Genomic DNA, 15,130 nt, shown 5'->3' on the forward strand with positions numbered 1-15,130 from the left:
AGGGCCATAGACACTTCCAATGCGGCTACACCATTGCGGATGGAGAATCCATGCTTTGAACTCAACATAGCATCAATTGCTTTGGTATCTCGTTATTGTATAATCATGAGAAGGGGGCCGGGTCCAGGTTCAATGGACATGACCAAGTCCCTTTCTTCTACCCTTCCCGTATGAAGTTTTCCAACATATGCACGTAACTCCCTTTAGGGATGAATTTTCCATATACCTTTTTGATCCCTCATATGCCTCCTTAACTCCTACGTATGAATACAGCGCAAAGAGCATTGTTTGCATCGCCCCCTCCCGTTCAGCCCGAGATACTAAATTTAAGCCTCAAGGATCTTCTCCAACTCAGCAACTACAGCGTTACCCATATCCGAAGTGGTAGCGTTACCGCCCAGGTCCTTGGTCTTGGTACCGTTGTCAATGGCAGCCTTGACAGCAGCCTCAACGGCATCAGCCTCCTTGGGGAGGTTGAGCGAGTAGCGGAGCATCATGGCGACGGAGAGAATGGTACCGACGGGGTTGACGATGCCCTTACCCGAAATATCGGGAGCGGAGCCGTGGATGGGCTCGTAAATGCCGTTGCACTTGCCCTTGCCGTCGGGGATTCCGCCCAAGCTGGCGGAAGGGAGCAGGCCGATGGAGCCGGGGATGACCGAGGCCTCGTCCGAGATGATGTCGCCAAAGAGGTTGCTGGTGATGACGACGCCGTTGAGGGCACGGGGGTTCTTGACGAGCAGCATGGCGGCGCTGTCGATGAGCTGGTGCTCGAGCTGAAGCTGGGGGAACTCCTTGCTGATGACGTCGGTCACAGTCTTGCGCCAGAGGCGGCTGGTGGCGAGCACGTTGGCCTTGTCCAGAGACCAGACCTTGGCGGGAGGGTTCTTGGCCAGGGCGAGGAAGCCGGCGAGTCTGGCGATGCGCTCGATCTCGGCGCGGCTGTAGGGCTCGGTGTCGCAGGCGTAGCCGGAGCCGTCATCCTCGGTGCGGTCACCAAAGTAGATACCACCGGTAAGCTCACGGACGACAATGAAGTCAGTGCCGCGGCAGACCTCGGCCTTGAGGGGAGAGCTGTCGACGAGGGACTCGGAAGCAAAGTTGCAAGGGCGAAGGTTGCCATAGGTGCCGAGCTCCTTGCGGAGCTTCAGGAGACCTTGCTCGGGGCGGACGGTGGAAGAGGTGCCCCATTCGGGACCGCCAATGGCACCGAGAAGGACGGCATCGGCAGCCTTGGCGGCGTTAAGGGCCTCATCGGTGAGGGGGTCATTGTGCTTGTCAATGGAGGCCTGTAGCACATGTGAAGATGCAGTGTCAGTAACCTGCCTATTCAAGGGTTGAAGGTAAACTTACACCGCCAAGGAGGTGGTTCTGGAGGTTGAACTTGCCAGCCGAAGGGCTGTTGGTCTCGATCGCCTTGAGGACCTATAGACAGGTAAAACAAAACGCATGTAAGCTTTGTGGTCCAGCCAAAAAGAAAACATGGTCACTGGAAAGCTGTCGCATCACACAAGGTGCGATCGTGCTTGGGGAGCTGTCCAAGTTGGGAGCAGAATCGGAAAGTTTGTCCGTCATTCTTGCGTCGCTTGGGGCTATGGATCGCGACTAAGGCACCCGGATGTTCGTTTGTTGACGCTAGCGAGCAAAAAGGCATTAAAGCACGTACCTTGATGGCCTCGAGAACAACCTGTTGTAAACAGAGACTTGTTAGCTATTTGCGCTTCCCCCAAAGAGTCTGTTGTGCTTTCCCATTTCCCAGTCCAAAGACCGGTGGTGGCCGATAACCGGGCATCCCATGCTTTGGGCTGGGGAAGCTGAGCCAGCCAGGGGCAAAGGGCAGAGTAGGGTGGAAGCGTACCTCGGGACCGCAGTGGTCACCACCGAACACAACAATGTTATGAGTAGCCATCTTGTAATGATAGAGGGAGCTTCGGGGAGCTGGAATTATCAAAGCTGTATGGGAATTGGAAAGTGAACTATGATGTGAAACGGTAAGCTTCCCGGTTGCGCAGAGCAGGTCAAATAATCGATAGAACCCAAATCGTCAAGCCGCCGAAAACCGCCCGCAGTGGATAAGTGACGAGCAGCAAAGGACGACAACGTAGGGAGGTCTGTCTGTACATACCAGAAACAATAAGTCGAAATGGGTATCACACGAAGCTCAGCGGGATGTGGAAAGTAACAGTATGAAAAAGACAAGAGGAGGAAAAGGTAAGTACGAGAAGAAGGATACAGTGACGTTTTGCTTCTCAAAGTTGAATTGGACGGATCGATTGAACAGCTGCCCCGCGCTTGTCTGCCACCCGATCTGCTGATCTTTAAACAGCACGCACGCTGAGCTCTGGGCGCGCGCTGTTCTCGTCAAGTCATCGCATTGCTCCACGCACAACGCCGACCCCGCCTTCCGAAGTCGGCGCTTCCGACCCGTGCCACCATGTTTTTCTTCTTACAATCTTTGCCCGAGGTCCAATCACCTCACCGGCTTGCGCTTTGTGCTATGGGAACTCACCGAGTTTTCGCTGTAGAGTCATAATTGGAGCCTTCTACAAACTCCGATCGGGTCCCGCTTTGCTGTTTCCAGCTCCGGTCTTTAGCAGGCGCCTGAGTTCCAGGTCTCCGGATGACAGCTCCCGGTGCTTAGCCTGTGAACGGCCCGGAGCTACTGCCGACACCGCAGCCTTTGAGTCTGGATTTTGAATGGCTTCCTTTCCCAAGACATTCACCCAAGGACCGGCTGTCCGGAGCTAATTGCTGTCGATCCTACCTCTAGTCCGGTCCCTCCGTCCAAGCCCGGATACGGCTCTCGAGGGCGAGGCTCCGACAGGGCGAAGCCGGAGCCCAGATTGTGGATCCAAGGTCGGGTCCCGACATGATCTACGCAAACATATCGATCAGTTTGTATACACTTCACATCAGTCACCCCTTTTTAGTGTACACTAACTAGGTCAACAAAAATAAATAAACCGCCAGTACGACACCTGCCTGCCCGCAGCATTACATCGACATCAAAGTTTGGCATACATGGCCATCAACAAATAAGCACCATCCGCTCCAGGTGATTCGGGTATCATTGTGCATTTCTGCTCCGTGCTCGTTCTTCTCCGGAATGGCTAGCTGTCTGTCGCGTTACCTGCTCTCGATAATCAAAAGTAAACCTTTTCGCTCCTTTCCAATTTCCATCTTTTCCCGTATAATTTTCGCTTAATGTACTGCTTTTCATGCACGTCATGCCGTTTCCCTTCCGCAGTCCATATATTCGAGACAGCTTCTTCATCGAAATGATTTGAAAGACGACTTATGTGCCAGCGGTGACCCCAATGACGACCCTGAAGTAGGTCTTATCGTCGTCCCTACTCCTGGTGTCCCCTTCCCAACGACTGCGGATTGTCTCACAGTCCGTGATGAGCTGCTATAAACTCCATTGCCGCCGCCACTGCCTTGTATGGTGGGTGTCGTCGTCTTCAAGTTCGCACAGTATGCGCATATATAGATGGACGGCATTGCCCGTTGCGAAGTGATCTTCACGCATCTACCGTGTAGCCACATCTCGCACGATTCGCTGTGTAGTTGACAACCCATCTTGTTAGCTTTGCTTGACTAATACTTTACTGCCACGCAGGAGAACAAAAGGAAAATACACATACCACTGAACCATAAAGGCATTTCCTGGGTCGAGATCAGGCCTTTTGCAAATACAACGCACGGCACGCATCTTGGTGACGCTAGCAGTTGCATCGGACGACGAGGGCGTAGGTAAACTCGCCTCAGTCAGTGCCGTGGGCGATGCTGTGAAGCGGCTGGCAAAGTTCATGCTCACACTCGTTCCGGTGCTATTGCTGTGGCTGCTGGACGTCAGTCGTCTCATTTTTGAGGGCGAAGACTTTTGCCTCATCCGATCTTCTCGCAGCTTGAGGAGCTCATTGACGGCATCGCCTGACATCTTGCTGGTCGGGGTCATCTCGCTGAAGAGAATTTCGTCATCGCTTTCGTCGCCAAGATCGTGCAACCCGCCGTCAGATCGGAAAGAACCCAACGATGTTGTACTTTGCGCACTGAAACTAAAGTTTGGCTGTGAGTGGCTGGAAGTATTAACAGCGGTCCTCGATTTGCGGGGGTCCGGTATAGAAAACGAAGTGTTTCTGCTGGGGATGATAATCGGCTCATCGTCTGCTGACGACTCCTCGTCGTCTTCCGAACACCAGCGGCGACAGCCACCTACTGATTGCGAACTAGTCCGCTTACGGACGGCCATAGGGTTGTCGCGTTCAACGACCAGCGTCGTCTCTACACGGGCCCGACCGTTCTCGTCGATGGTGAACTTCGCCTGGGTCCTTGTCCGCGGCCCCGCCGTTTCTGGAATAGATGTAAGGCTGGGCAGTCGTTGATGGCTGCTCTTTAACGGCGATAATCTGCCACTTGACCTACCGGGCTGTGAGAGAATAGGGCGACTAATGCCCAAGCCAGAACTGTTGGATAACTGAGACTGTGAACGTGGAGCCGGTGCTAGCGCTGGCAAGATGGCTCGACTGCCTGGTCTCTTGCCTCTATTCTCACTGAGACTCCTCCCAAGCCCGGGACGGCCGATGGGCTTGACAGGAGAGGTTGCTCGTACTTTGTCCTTCTTTCGGGGCTCCATTTCCCTTTCACTGGCTGAGCGACGTAGCTCACCGCGTAATGGCACCTTTGCAACTGACGCACCTTGGTTTCCCGACTGGGCGCCCTGAGATATCTGACGGGATGGACCTCGCGACGACCCTTGTGCCACGGCGTCAAAGGAGGCATCCATAGTAGCAGACGACGGCCGACTGAAGAGGAGGCCCGGGTCGACGCCGGTGTTGATTATCCCAAAGAAGTTATCGATAGCAGTAGCATATGTACCAGTATACATGATTTGATCCGCTGACGAGGTCATCAGGGCCTGCATGGGCGCTTGAGACACCATGACATGTTCATTTCCACCACTTGACACAACCCGACCTCCATTGACCAGTACATTCTCCGGAATAAAGTGGTTGGGGGTTGAAGTTTCCCAGTTCAGTGAGTTCATAGGTCTGGACGGTGGGTGCGGCTCCTGTCGAAACAGGCTGCTGCTTGCTCCATTGAAATCGATCTCCATCACCTCCAAGCTAGGATCCGTCTCCCAGAAGGGTTGCGGGTTTGCAAAATCGCCTGTCGTGGTTCCGGAAAGCTGGTAGTTAAACATATCACCTTGGTTCGTCATATAGCTGCCCATGTCTGGTTGATGGGATGTCTCCAGGTATTCTTGCTGGACAAAGTCCTGATCATTGTGCATAACGCTGGCGTCAAGCCGACCGGCAAGCTTGCGCTGGCCTTTGTGACGTGAAGGTGGAGGTGTTATAATCTGGGTTGGGTGTGGATCAGCGGTATCGGGTGATATCTTCTGAACCGATCTGGTTTGTGTAGGGTGAGGCAGCTGGTTCGAGAACGCCAAACTGTTGAAGCTCGATAGGACCAATGGCTCTCGGGGCAGGCTTAAACCAACCAAAGACTCTACCGAAGGTAATAGCTGTGCCGAATCTGGAGAAGAGGAGGGGTTCGCAGAAGCAGCAGTCAGCCCCGCAGGAAGCCGGTCCGTTGACAGCGACGCCTTCTGGCCAGACAAAATGAAGGCCGGTTTCTTTGAGCCAAGCTCTTCGGACAGACCTTCTGCTTCTCTAGAGTATCCTGGTGTGTTTATGAAGACGGAATACTCCTTGGCAAACCCAGGAGTCCAGCCCGCCGTATCTTCAGCGTAGTTCCTGTCGTCCTTGGGCGTGTGCAAGAGGGGGCTCGACGAGGTGTTGGAGTTCGGGGTTCGGGTAGGTGTAGACGGCTGAGCGGTTTGGTCACCAAAGCTGCTACGAAGATGAGAGGGTCAGTAAGAAGAGAAGCAATGAGAAGGGAGGGATGGGATGCCAGTCTCTCAAGGAGGAGGGGCCGGAGTAACAAGATGGTGGTATGAACTGGCTAACCTGCAAGCCAGCTGATCCCCGCTCATATCAGTTTCTGTCTTGTGCCATACATATATTCCAATTCCGATCTGAGGTCGAGGTGGAAATTTGCTGATGGGTGGGCTGGTATGTAAACGGTGAAGAGAGATCCTTCAGTCGTTTGCTTCGGGTATAGTGTGGATAGAACAGGGCCGAGAATGGATTACGGAGCTGATGGCAAGCTGAAGAGGCTAGAAATCGGAATCGGTAGGTAGTCGGTCTTGTCTACGTGCTGTTTCTTGTGTTGACCATCCCACTCTTGGACCTTTCTTTTTTTTCCTGATGATTACTCGAATCTGGGGCTGGTGGGTTTCCCTCGCCGATCGTAGCCGTGACCACCGTTATGAACGTTTTGGGACTCTATAGGGAACGTGAAGCAGATGACAGTCCTCTGGTTAGTGCACGTCGTCCTAGCGGAAAATGAGGGATGGATGTGAAGTCAGGGAGGGGCTTCAGCTGGAGGGAGCTAGCAAACAGTGGGCTCACCTAGTCACACAGGGAGAAGAGGAAGAAGATCAAGAAAGTCAAAAAACATGAGATTTGTTGGAAAACGAAAGTCGATCCGGCATGTAGCAGGACTCGGGACAAGACGGGGATGGAATGCCTGGTCGGGATCGTGTAGGAAGGGAAAAGGTCAAGAAAAGACCCCGTATCTCTGGGGCTGAAAAACATCAGGCTGGACGACGGCTTGTTGCGAGAAATTCGAAAGCAAAAAAAGTTACTGTATTCGTCACGGTATCGTGTACTGCTATGTTTGTAACCTGCGTCTTCCCCGTTGCTTTTGCGTTTCCATACCTTACCGGTACCTCCTGCATGCAGGCATTACCGCCTGGGGTATGTGCTAAAAGATAGGTGCTTTGCAAGCGCCCTCGGTGGTGGCACAGGTCTCGACCCCCGCTGTCCCTCTCCGCTCATCAGGGTCTTCCCTGTGCTACAGCTCAGCCATTTAACATATACAAAAGATACAATGGATATTCCGCCGGCAGATGTGACAATCAGGGCATTCATGGTGTCAGGGTTAAGTAAATTGGGAGAAATGGAAAGGTGGTAAGAAACCGAGTTGGCTCATAGATGCAACGAATTACTTGAGCTATGCTCCACTTAGAGCAGGTGTTCAGTCAAGATGACACCTGCCATCGCCTGCACAAGGCACAAGGGGACAGAGCCACGGGCAGCCAGCCGTTGTCTGCATGCCCATGCACCCGTTGCCGGGTTGGGGACAGGTCAGGAACGGTCCGGGTTCCAGGCGACGCCGATGATTATTCGTGCTTTTCTGGCACCCTTCAGCTTGCTCGGATGATACTACTATCTCATGATAGTTGTCTACCCATCTATCCCTGGCAAATGTCTGAGAAATTGTGTCGGTGTCCTTCAGCAGGAATGTTGCACATCTTGCCGTTATTTTTCCAAGGGACGACATGAGTCAACATAAGAAGCTCGGACGACGCATCAGACCGTTAGGATGCAGTCACTTCTTCCCGCTGTGCTTCCCTTTCACGGATTCACGCCGTTGTCTTGATCACCTCCACAGCTTGCCTCGCCATGTATGTAGGACCACTTTGCCTAAACATTATGAACTACCTATTTAAAGGTCAGCCATGGTGTCGTTCAGACCTGGCAGAAATCCCGTAACGCCGTTACGTCGCAGGGTTACCTGAGCCGATTTCAAGTTCACTGCGCGGCCGAACATTCATTGTCGTAAGTTTCGGGACGAACCAAACCCGGAAGCCAGTGGAGTCTTCGCTCGTCCCCCTCCCGTCTCCGAGCACCGCCGGTGGTTGCCGATTTTCCATGTGGATGCCATAGAACCGCTCCGAAACGCACGACTCCATGTTACTGGAGTGGAGTGGCAGGCAATGTTTTCTCTTGCATCCATGAACCTTTTTTTTTTTTTTTTTCGTTCTTTTTTTTTTTTTCTTTCATCGTGACTGAGCTGCGCGGGCGGTGAAGAACCTCAAGCTGTTGCTCAATAGGAAAGGTGTTCTCAACTTGGGCTTTGCTGCCTTACTTATTCCGGCCCTCTCATCCTACCTATCACGTCTGTATAGCGTGCAGCGTGCCAATCAGACACTAGCCGTGCCTGGCGAACATGTGGTGCATCTTCCTTCCGTCGGCCTCGGAGCGTTCTCGCTCCCTTGCTATTTATTTGTCTGTGATGACCCTATCGAACATAACATTAGATGTCACTGCAGACTGTGGATGTGAAGCCTTTCAACAAGTGTCGGTTTCGATGAACATCCTTCTGGTACTTGCTGTACACAAGTCTGATGTAATACCATCATTTGACTTTCCATTGCACAGCTGCATTCGAGCCATCATCCCATCCCAGCTTTCGTCTGTTGGACTGTCATGCAAGCACTTTAAACCCCTGCCAGCCAGGTGGCACCAGAGGCCATTAGGGTCCGCAAGGCCGACAAGCGTTTGTAGTGCACAAAATTAGAATACCTTTTACGTACCAGTAAACAAATGCTCAAGACTTGCGACTCTGCTACGCACATACAGAACTAGTCGAGTCTGATACTTGGTACATATGCCGGGTTATAAAATATCCAGTAATGGTCTCGAAGTGGATTTTCATGAATCGTAAGGGGGGGATGTGGAAAAGAAAAAAAAAAAAAAAAAAAAAAAAAAATTGGTGGAACAACTAGTGCGCATACGTCACTTTATGCGTTTGTTTGTTTGTTTACCTCAGCCCGGTCGTATGGGCAACCGTGCATAGGTAGCTCCTGTCAAGTCGAAAATCTAGTGGTCCGCAACGCAAACCAAACCAAAGCCCAGCTGGGCTCACCAAGGCACACAAGTCATACGGTACGACTTCCATCCGTCTGGCACTTATGTAGCTTGTCGGGTTCCCGTGATTATGGTGGCCATCAGCTTAGTTGTATTTGGGTATCATTTCGCTCATCTAGAGCTGCGAAGAAGCCTAACACGAACCTACAACAATAACCATCAAAAAAGGGAGGGGGTATACGGGGAAAGCCCCGTGCAATAAGGGGACAAATGAGAGTATAGAAGGTTATAAGAATTTCGAATAGACAATTAGAAGCCAAGGAAACGAGTAACAGGAAGACGGAAATAAGGAAATCGGGTATCCTCCACCACATCACCTCCGCGCACTGAATCATATTCGCGACGCCCGCGTTGAATAGATCAGGTCGGCATATAGAGAAAAAAGAGACATCATAAGAAAGTGTGCCAGTCTAGGTAAGGTATCTAGTAAATCGCCCTGAGCCCCAATTCTAAATCATACTCCATTCCCGAGGAGTTGTTTGTGTGTACTTGCTTTCCGCTTTCTCTGATTTCCGTGTATGGTCATAACGACATCTCGTGGTAGCCAGCTTCCGTAAAAATATGAGATTCAACAAGCGAATATGGAGATGAGGAAAGAACAGACCATGGTTTGTGAGCACCTTAGGAATACCACATGGTTCAGTGAGCAAACTATGTTCATGAAGCTGTAAAAAGGGGAATAGACGAGTAAAATAAGGAAAGATGTGGAGTGGGCGTAGTGATACCCATTCCAATCGGAGTCTCTCAACTAATCGACCGTGGTGGACGGTCACTGATAATCGGCCACTCCAGCATTGTTGGCAGGCCAAGGACGAGGGGAAGATGTGACCTGGGCGTGCTCGTTGTGGCGACGCCCATCGTGTGGAGGTATTGGCGGCGTTTGCAGATTGGCAGAGTGTGAAGTTAACTTGGGAGCTTGGCATAACTTCGATTGTGGCTCGGTGGGTGGCAGCGGTGCAGAGGCTGGATTGATGGTGCCGACAATGATGGACATTGATCCTCTTATGCTTGCTCGAATTGGCTCTCTCCCGACGTCTGGGATAAGGAAGGTGTTTCCGCAATCGAGCTGTCCTGCATTTGACCTCCCAGGGGGCTAGAGATCTGCGGTTCGGCTTTACCTTTGATCATGCTTGATGGTCGCGTGTGACTGCTCCCCCTTTGTCGCTTTGGTGTCTCTTTGATCTTCGTGTGGGTATGACACTGTTCCAGAATAACTATTAGCAATAGGCACTCATTATGGAAGAGATAATTCTTGACATACCTTGTATGCGTGCCTGAACCAGGTGGTGCCCTTTTTCTTGTTGCTCACGAGCGCGACCCAGTCACGGCAAGTACCACAAAAGCCTTCCCATACTTCCGGGTTTCCTTCCATGCGCCTGATCTTTTGAGGTTCCTGGAAACGACATCCTGTCGGTGCACTAATGCCGTGTGTAAAACTCTTGTCGTACCAGTACGCTGAATTCTTGAGCACTAGCCAACGTCCTGGCTTGCAGATTCCGCACCATCCTTCCCTTTTGTTTCCGTGTCCACGTACCCATTTAGGGGTGTAAAGATCACCGTCGAACCTGAGCTCCTGCTCGTGGGGGACCATTTCGGGATCGTCGGGATTCATATCTTCGGGGGGAGGATCGAGTTGTTCCTCCTGAAGGGCAGCAAAGAGATCAGGCGGATCCGAAAGGTCTGCGTAGTGGTGATGCAGAGAGCTCGGGTCCGCATTGCTCGAAAGCATACGGAAGAATCCATGAGAAAGCAGCGGAGGCGGCTGCTCATAGTGGTGCTGCACGGGGTGGAACCCATGCGATGGCAATTGCGACGGAAGAAGCATGCTACTATGCTGAAGTACTGGACCATTGCTCCCAAGCAGATAGGGGTTCTGCTGTACTGCCTGTAGGTTCCCAAAGCTGAGCGGTAGTTGAGGCTGAGCAACCGTGGGGGAGGAGTGGTGGGTCGGCATCCGCGGCTGAGAGTGGAAGGGCTCTTGCGATCCGTGATGATAGACAAAAGGCGAAGGTCTTCTGCTAGCAGCTGTACCGTAAGATCCCGTGGACCATCTCTTACTCCTGCCACCATCCACGCTGTATGGAGCAGCGCGCGCTCCAGGCCGGGGAGAAGGCGAGGCGCGGCCTCTGCTCTGTGTCCGTACGAGATCCGACCGTGTTTGAGGAGTCATACGTGGAGAAGCGACAGGTGAGAGATGTGTTGAAGACATGTAGGAGTTCCTGTTTGAGGTCGGCCGGTAATCGGAAATTGACTGCGCGTCAGAAAACGTGGCGGAGAACTCGTCGTACGAAGGCATGTCGGAGAAGGCACCCGACGTCGACAAGCTGAACGACGATCCAGACATTCTGCGCTGATTCAATCCGCCATCGTAGTTCATCTGGTCGCCTTCCAACTGCTGATGTCCCTGATACTGAAGGTCCATGGGAACGACCTCGTCACTAGTGAATGCCTGACCGATTGCAAGATCCTCGTCCAAAGGTGGTATATCAACATGTTCTCCACAATGTCCCTGCCCCCATGCATCTAATGGAACGGTTAGCTCCTCCACATCATCTTGTTTCCTAGTAGTTTCGGTCGTCTCACCTGTCGTTTGCGGGTAGAACTCGTGAGGCATCGAGGTCGGCGGGAACATGACGTCGCTTGGGGTGTGTTGCGCCTGCGGGATGTTCAATGAGGGTTGAGTCCACGCTGGTAAAGTTCCAAAGCCACCACCCATACTATATGCGAATCCTTCATGGATAGTAGCCGGTCGTGGCTTGATACTATGAGAGGTAGGGTTTGTCCACATTCCATGAGTAGGCGCCATCGCCTCCATCTCAGTCGTCAATTGGCTCCCAGGCATAGTGGATATGGTATCTTGGTGATGGAAAGACACTTCTTGTCTCTTTGAGAACCCAAAGGAAAAAGGCAACCGTCTGCGGGATTGCTCCTGGTTTGCGTCCATGGCTATTCGATAGTTTCAAAAAGATCACTCGGGCCCACTGGTTGTTGACCGGAAGCCACGGGCAGAGCTGTGGATGTTAGCATGAACATACGTCCAGGGATCATGGTTGAACTTACGCAATGTATAACGGCGTTGAAGCTAGCTCGAGGTGGGAAGATGTCGTGACTGAGAAGGGATACAGGTAGCACTGCGAGCCTTTCTGCGTAGGTGAAGTGATCGGTGGTAAATGAGAGCGTTGATGGCTGGTTGATTGGTGGTACGAGCGGTTCGTGTATATCGATTGTTGTTAAGGATTGTTGGACCTCGTCTTTGAAGAATAATAGAATGACCAGAAAGGAAAGAGAAAAGAAAGTTGTGAAATTGCGGTTACCCAAAGTGAAAGGAATGTCAAGGATCCGAAGTGCTGGAAGGAAAGGAGTGGAATGAGTTGTACGAAGCCAACCCGTTAGACCATCACCCACACACTGGTATTCAAGAGGAAGAGAGCCTGCTCTAGGTGTATTATAAGCCAGCAAGCAATAGTAAGGACTGGTGGTAGTGAAAGAGGGTCGGATAACCAGTGAGAAATCGAGAATGAATGGACGGGAAGGTAGCAAAAGGAAGAGACCAGTGAGGGGACACTGACATGCCGTAGGTATAAAAGAAATCTATCACATACCAAGACACAAGCACCCCTGGACGGCTAATGGTCCAGTGAGGCCAGGTTAGGGACACCGGTAGCAGCTAAGCCGGGTCTCTGATACATGGTACAGGCTTGCCTGCGTCTATGAACGTGGATAACAGGTGGTGCACGAGATGTCTGTATGGCCTGTTCCTTTGGGAAGAAGACAGGCGACAAGGGTAGACGCGGACAGGGTTGCATGTACCCATCGAAGACGGGGCAGAAGGAGCCATGTATGAGATGATATTGTCCCAAGCAGGGACCAGGTGCTTAGCCTACAGATCAATGCTTTGTTTGGCAATAGATGATGAGGCTAAAACATTGGCAAGTCAGATTCCCAAAGTAAAAGTCTTGATGGCCAAATGGCCCGAAAAGCAATTTGGTTAAAAAGTAGTGAGGAAGCAACGTAGACCAAAGTGGCTACTAGCCCGATTACTAGCCAGGGGCTTGACCGGGACTCTCCCCTACCAGGAAGAGCCACCCATTCTGAGCAGCACAGGGCAAGGGGTTGTCTGAGAAGGCCTCTAAGCCCTTTTCGGTCAGGAGTGTGTATGGTTAGCAAAGTGAAGATGAGATGGGGGTCATCATCCATGTACCCAGAACTGTCTGTGTAGGGCGCGAAAAGATACCGATGGGTGCGTGGCTTGTTTCAGATCCATGCCTTCTTGTCGGTAATAGGTGGCAGCCAGGCCTAGTTTTCCCTGTCTTGGATGATCCGGATTCCAGGCCGATGGTGGTCTAAGCTTAAGAATTGGATGTTGAAAAGGATGCTTCGCGGTAGTAGGATGGTGTACGAGGCTGTAGAGGACTAGAATTTTCCGTCGTTTCCGTCCCTCTGGCGCCCGTTAAACGGAACGTAAGCAGACTGACTTCAGTTATCAGCCCGGCTTGAAGCAATTAGATCGCTACCGTAAGGCATCAGGGCAAGCCAGGCCGGCCATGTACGAATGATATAATATTTTGACAGGCGGGCATAATGCTCGAAGGTTGTGATGACGATTTGCAAGCCTGCCCTTTGCCTCGAAGTCCAGGTTCAACAATCAAGCGTGACTGCCTGTGTATCCAACTTGATCGAATGTTGTTGTTTTGCGAGACAACAACATCGAAATAGCAGCTTGAGACCTAACCCAGCAAAGCAAGCCCCGGTCTCTCAGCATCGGAAGTGCAAAACCAGGACGGACATGGCGACGCGTGTGTGGGTTTCGTGATCGGAAACTCTTCCCAAGTTCGTGAATCTAGGGTTTCGCTACTCAGAAACTTGACACAAGCCATAATGAATTCGTCAGGTCGGCGCTAGAAGCGGAGGTTGCTCAGGGCGAGTCAGCTCAGGACTGGCTGAAGCCTGAGGGCCGAGATTGAAGAAGACAAAATTTGGAGTAAGGATTACGCTAGTGCTGTGAGCGGGTTAGCAGTCTCGTTGCGGTCGGAACAAGGAGGTAGCGTAAGCCTCTTTTGGTTCAGTGGCTTGATGCTGGCCCAGCCCATGTCGTCAACTGGACTCGAGTGGGCAAGTGTCTAGGGAGGTGTTGAGGGGAAGCAGGGCAGGAGGGCAAAAATAGCAAGTTCCAAGATCAAAGGGAGGATGATCCGCGTCACCCGTGTCTTGATCCTCCTTGGGCTTCCTGATCGCTCGAGGCAGGCAGGGAGTACGGTTTCGATTTCGATCCTTTCAAGGGGTTTGGTGGGTTTTGTTCTTGCAAAATTCAATTGAGGAACTTGGGTGGACTCCAAGGACCGGCAGGGGAAACCCCGTCTTGCCGACTGCAGATTGTGGATGCGGGGATTCGGAGACGACTGCGATTCGTTGGCCGGGCTGGTGGTGTTGAGCCACAAGCCGACGTTGGAGAGGTTGTTGGAGAGGGAACGAATGACTGAGTCGAGAGAAAGGAACAAGGAGATTGTGTGCGGGTTGGTAGCTAGGTTGGAAAGAGACTGGTTGGAATTGGGCAAGCGGATGCCCCTGGATGGAAAAGCGAAAGGGCTGTTCAAGGAAGCTAATGACACCATGGACATGCCAGGCGTAAGGAAGGAGTGGGCCGGGGGAGCAACCGGGGCTCGCGGGGCAGGAACGTCTCAGATCTGTCGCAGGAGGCAGTCGCACACCACCCTACTTGCAGCACTCTAGCCCCGCATGCCCCGATGTCACCATTGGTACCTTTCTTGGCACGCACCAAAAGAGACGGGTTCACCTCAACCGCCTCCAGACCTCTTGCCTTCGTTGTGTAGGTAAGCGGGGTGAAGAACCTCGAGGCGCTCTTGAGGTTTTGCGCAATCATCCGCCCGCATTCCAAATTCTCCGTTGGATGAGTGACCGCCAACATCGATACCTACATACATGTTGTACAGTTGGTGATACTGTATCCATCCATCCATCTCTCGAGTTCGTATTTCTAGGTCTCACCTCGCCTTGCGAATAGTCCACCACCAGCCGCCTCTAGCTCCAGAGAAGTGGAAGGACTCAACAGGAATTAGCGGTCCGAATGACCACTCCGGTCAAAAAAAAAAAAAAAAAAAAAAAAAAAAAAACAGAGAAGCTGTTTGGAAGTCATGTCAGAGACAAGTAATCACCCCACGATCGTCAATTGGACCACATCTGGACCACAAAATGACAGCCGCCGATGGGGTGTTTCTCTAGCGCGCTTCTCACCCACACTGCGCATGCCCCGTCAATTTCCTCAAAGCAGTGAGAACACTACCCCATTTTGTTTCGTCCTGATTTCCTCTGCCATGGCATAGATCTGGACT

At 52.0% G+C, this 15,130-nt stretch overlaps 5 protein-coding genes across 5 annotated transcripts; 2 read left to right on the forward strand and 3 right to left on the reverse strand.

Moving 5' to 3' along the window:
- Window positions 1–52: 52 nt before the first annotated feature.
- NEUTE1DRAFT_62699 (3-isopropylmalate dehydrogenase) lies at window positions 53–2,167 on the reverse strand (the record flags this gene model as incomplete). The annotated part of the gene is made up of 5 exons (XM_009852437.1): window positions 53–1,289; window positions 1,354–1,425; window positions 1,667–1,687; window positions 1,859–1,976; window positions 2,126–2,167. 4 exons carry the CDS (start codon window positions 1,907–1,909, stop codon window positions 327–329), a joined length of 1,107 nt encoding a protein of 368 aa, XP_009850739.1.
- A 1,105-nt stretch (window positions 2,168–3,272) lies between these two features.
- On the reverse strand, window positions 3,273–5,631 carry NEUTE1DRAFT_62701 (uncharacterized protein; the record flags this gene model as incomplete). The annotated part of the gene is made up of 3 exons (XM_009852438.1): window positions 3,273–3,559; window positions 3,704–4,353; window positions 4,699–5,631. 3 exons carry the CDS (start codon window positions 5,291–5,293, stop codon window positions 3,530–3,532), a joined length of 1,275 nt encoding a protein of 424 aa, XP_009850740.1.
- A 1,482-nt stretch (window positions 5,632–7,113) lies between these two features.
- On the forward strand, window positions 7,114–8,577 carry NEUTE1DRAFT_100545 (uncharacterized protein; the record flags this gene model as incomplete). The annotated part of the gene is made up of 6 exons (XM_009852439.1): window positions 7,114–7,213; window positions 7,310–7,311; window positions 7,582–7,688; window positions 8,366–8,409; window positions 8,493–8,514; window positions 8,544–8,577. 6 exons carry the CDS (start codon window positions 7,114–7,116, stop codon window positions 8,575–8,577), a joined length of 309 nt encoding a protein of 102 aa, XP_009850741.1.
- Window positions 8,578–9,703: 1,126 nt separating this feature from the next.
- Window positions 9,704–11,622, reverse strand: NEUTE1DRAFT_81382 (uncharacterized protein; the record flags this gene model as incomplete). The annotated part of the gene is made up of 4 exons (XM_009852440.1): window positions 9,704–9,980; window positions 10,042–10,173; window positions 10,315–11,303; window positions 11,364–11,622. The coding sequence occupies 4 exons, from the start codon at window positions 11,620–11,622 to the stop codon at window positions 9,783–9,785; spliced, it is 1,578 nt and encodes a 525-aa protein (XP_009850742.1).
- Window positions 11,623–12,950: 1,328 nt separating this feature from the next.
- NEUTE1DRAFT_122030 (uncharacterized protein) lies at window positions 12,951–14,409 on the forward strand (the record flags this gene model as incomplete). Its single annotated transcript, XM_009852441.1, has 6 exons — window positions 12,951–13,175; window positions 13,497–13,580; window positions 13,672–13,690; window positions 13,740–13,896; window positions 14,098–14,297; window positions 14,404–14,409. The coding sequence occupies 6 exons, from the start codon at window positions 13,096–13,098 to the stop codon at window positions 14,407–14,409; spliced, it is 546 nt and encodes a 181-aa protein (XP_009850743.1).
- Window positions 14,410–15,130: the final 721 nt, after the last annotated feature.

The sequence above is a fragment of the Neurospora tetrasperma genome (assembly GCF_000213175.1).
Source record: "Neurospora tetrasperma FGSC 2508 unplaced genomic scaffold NEUTE1scaffold_3, whole genome shotgun sequence".
Lineage (NCBI taxonomy): Eukaryota > Fungi > Ascomycota > Sordariomycetes > Sordariales > Sordariaceae > Neurospora > Neurospora tetrasperma.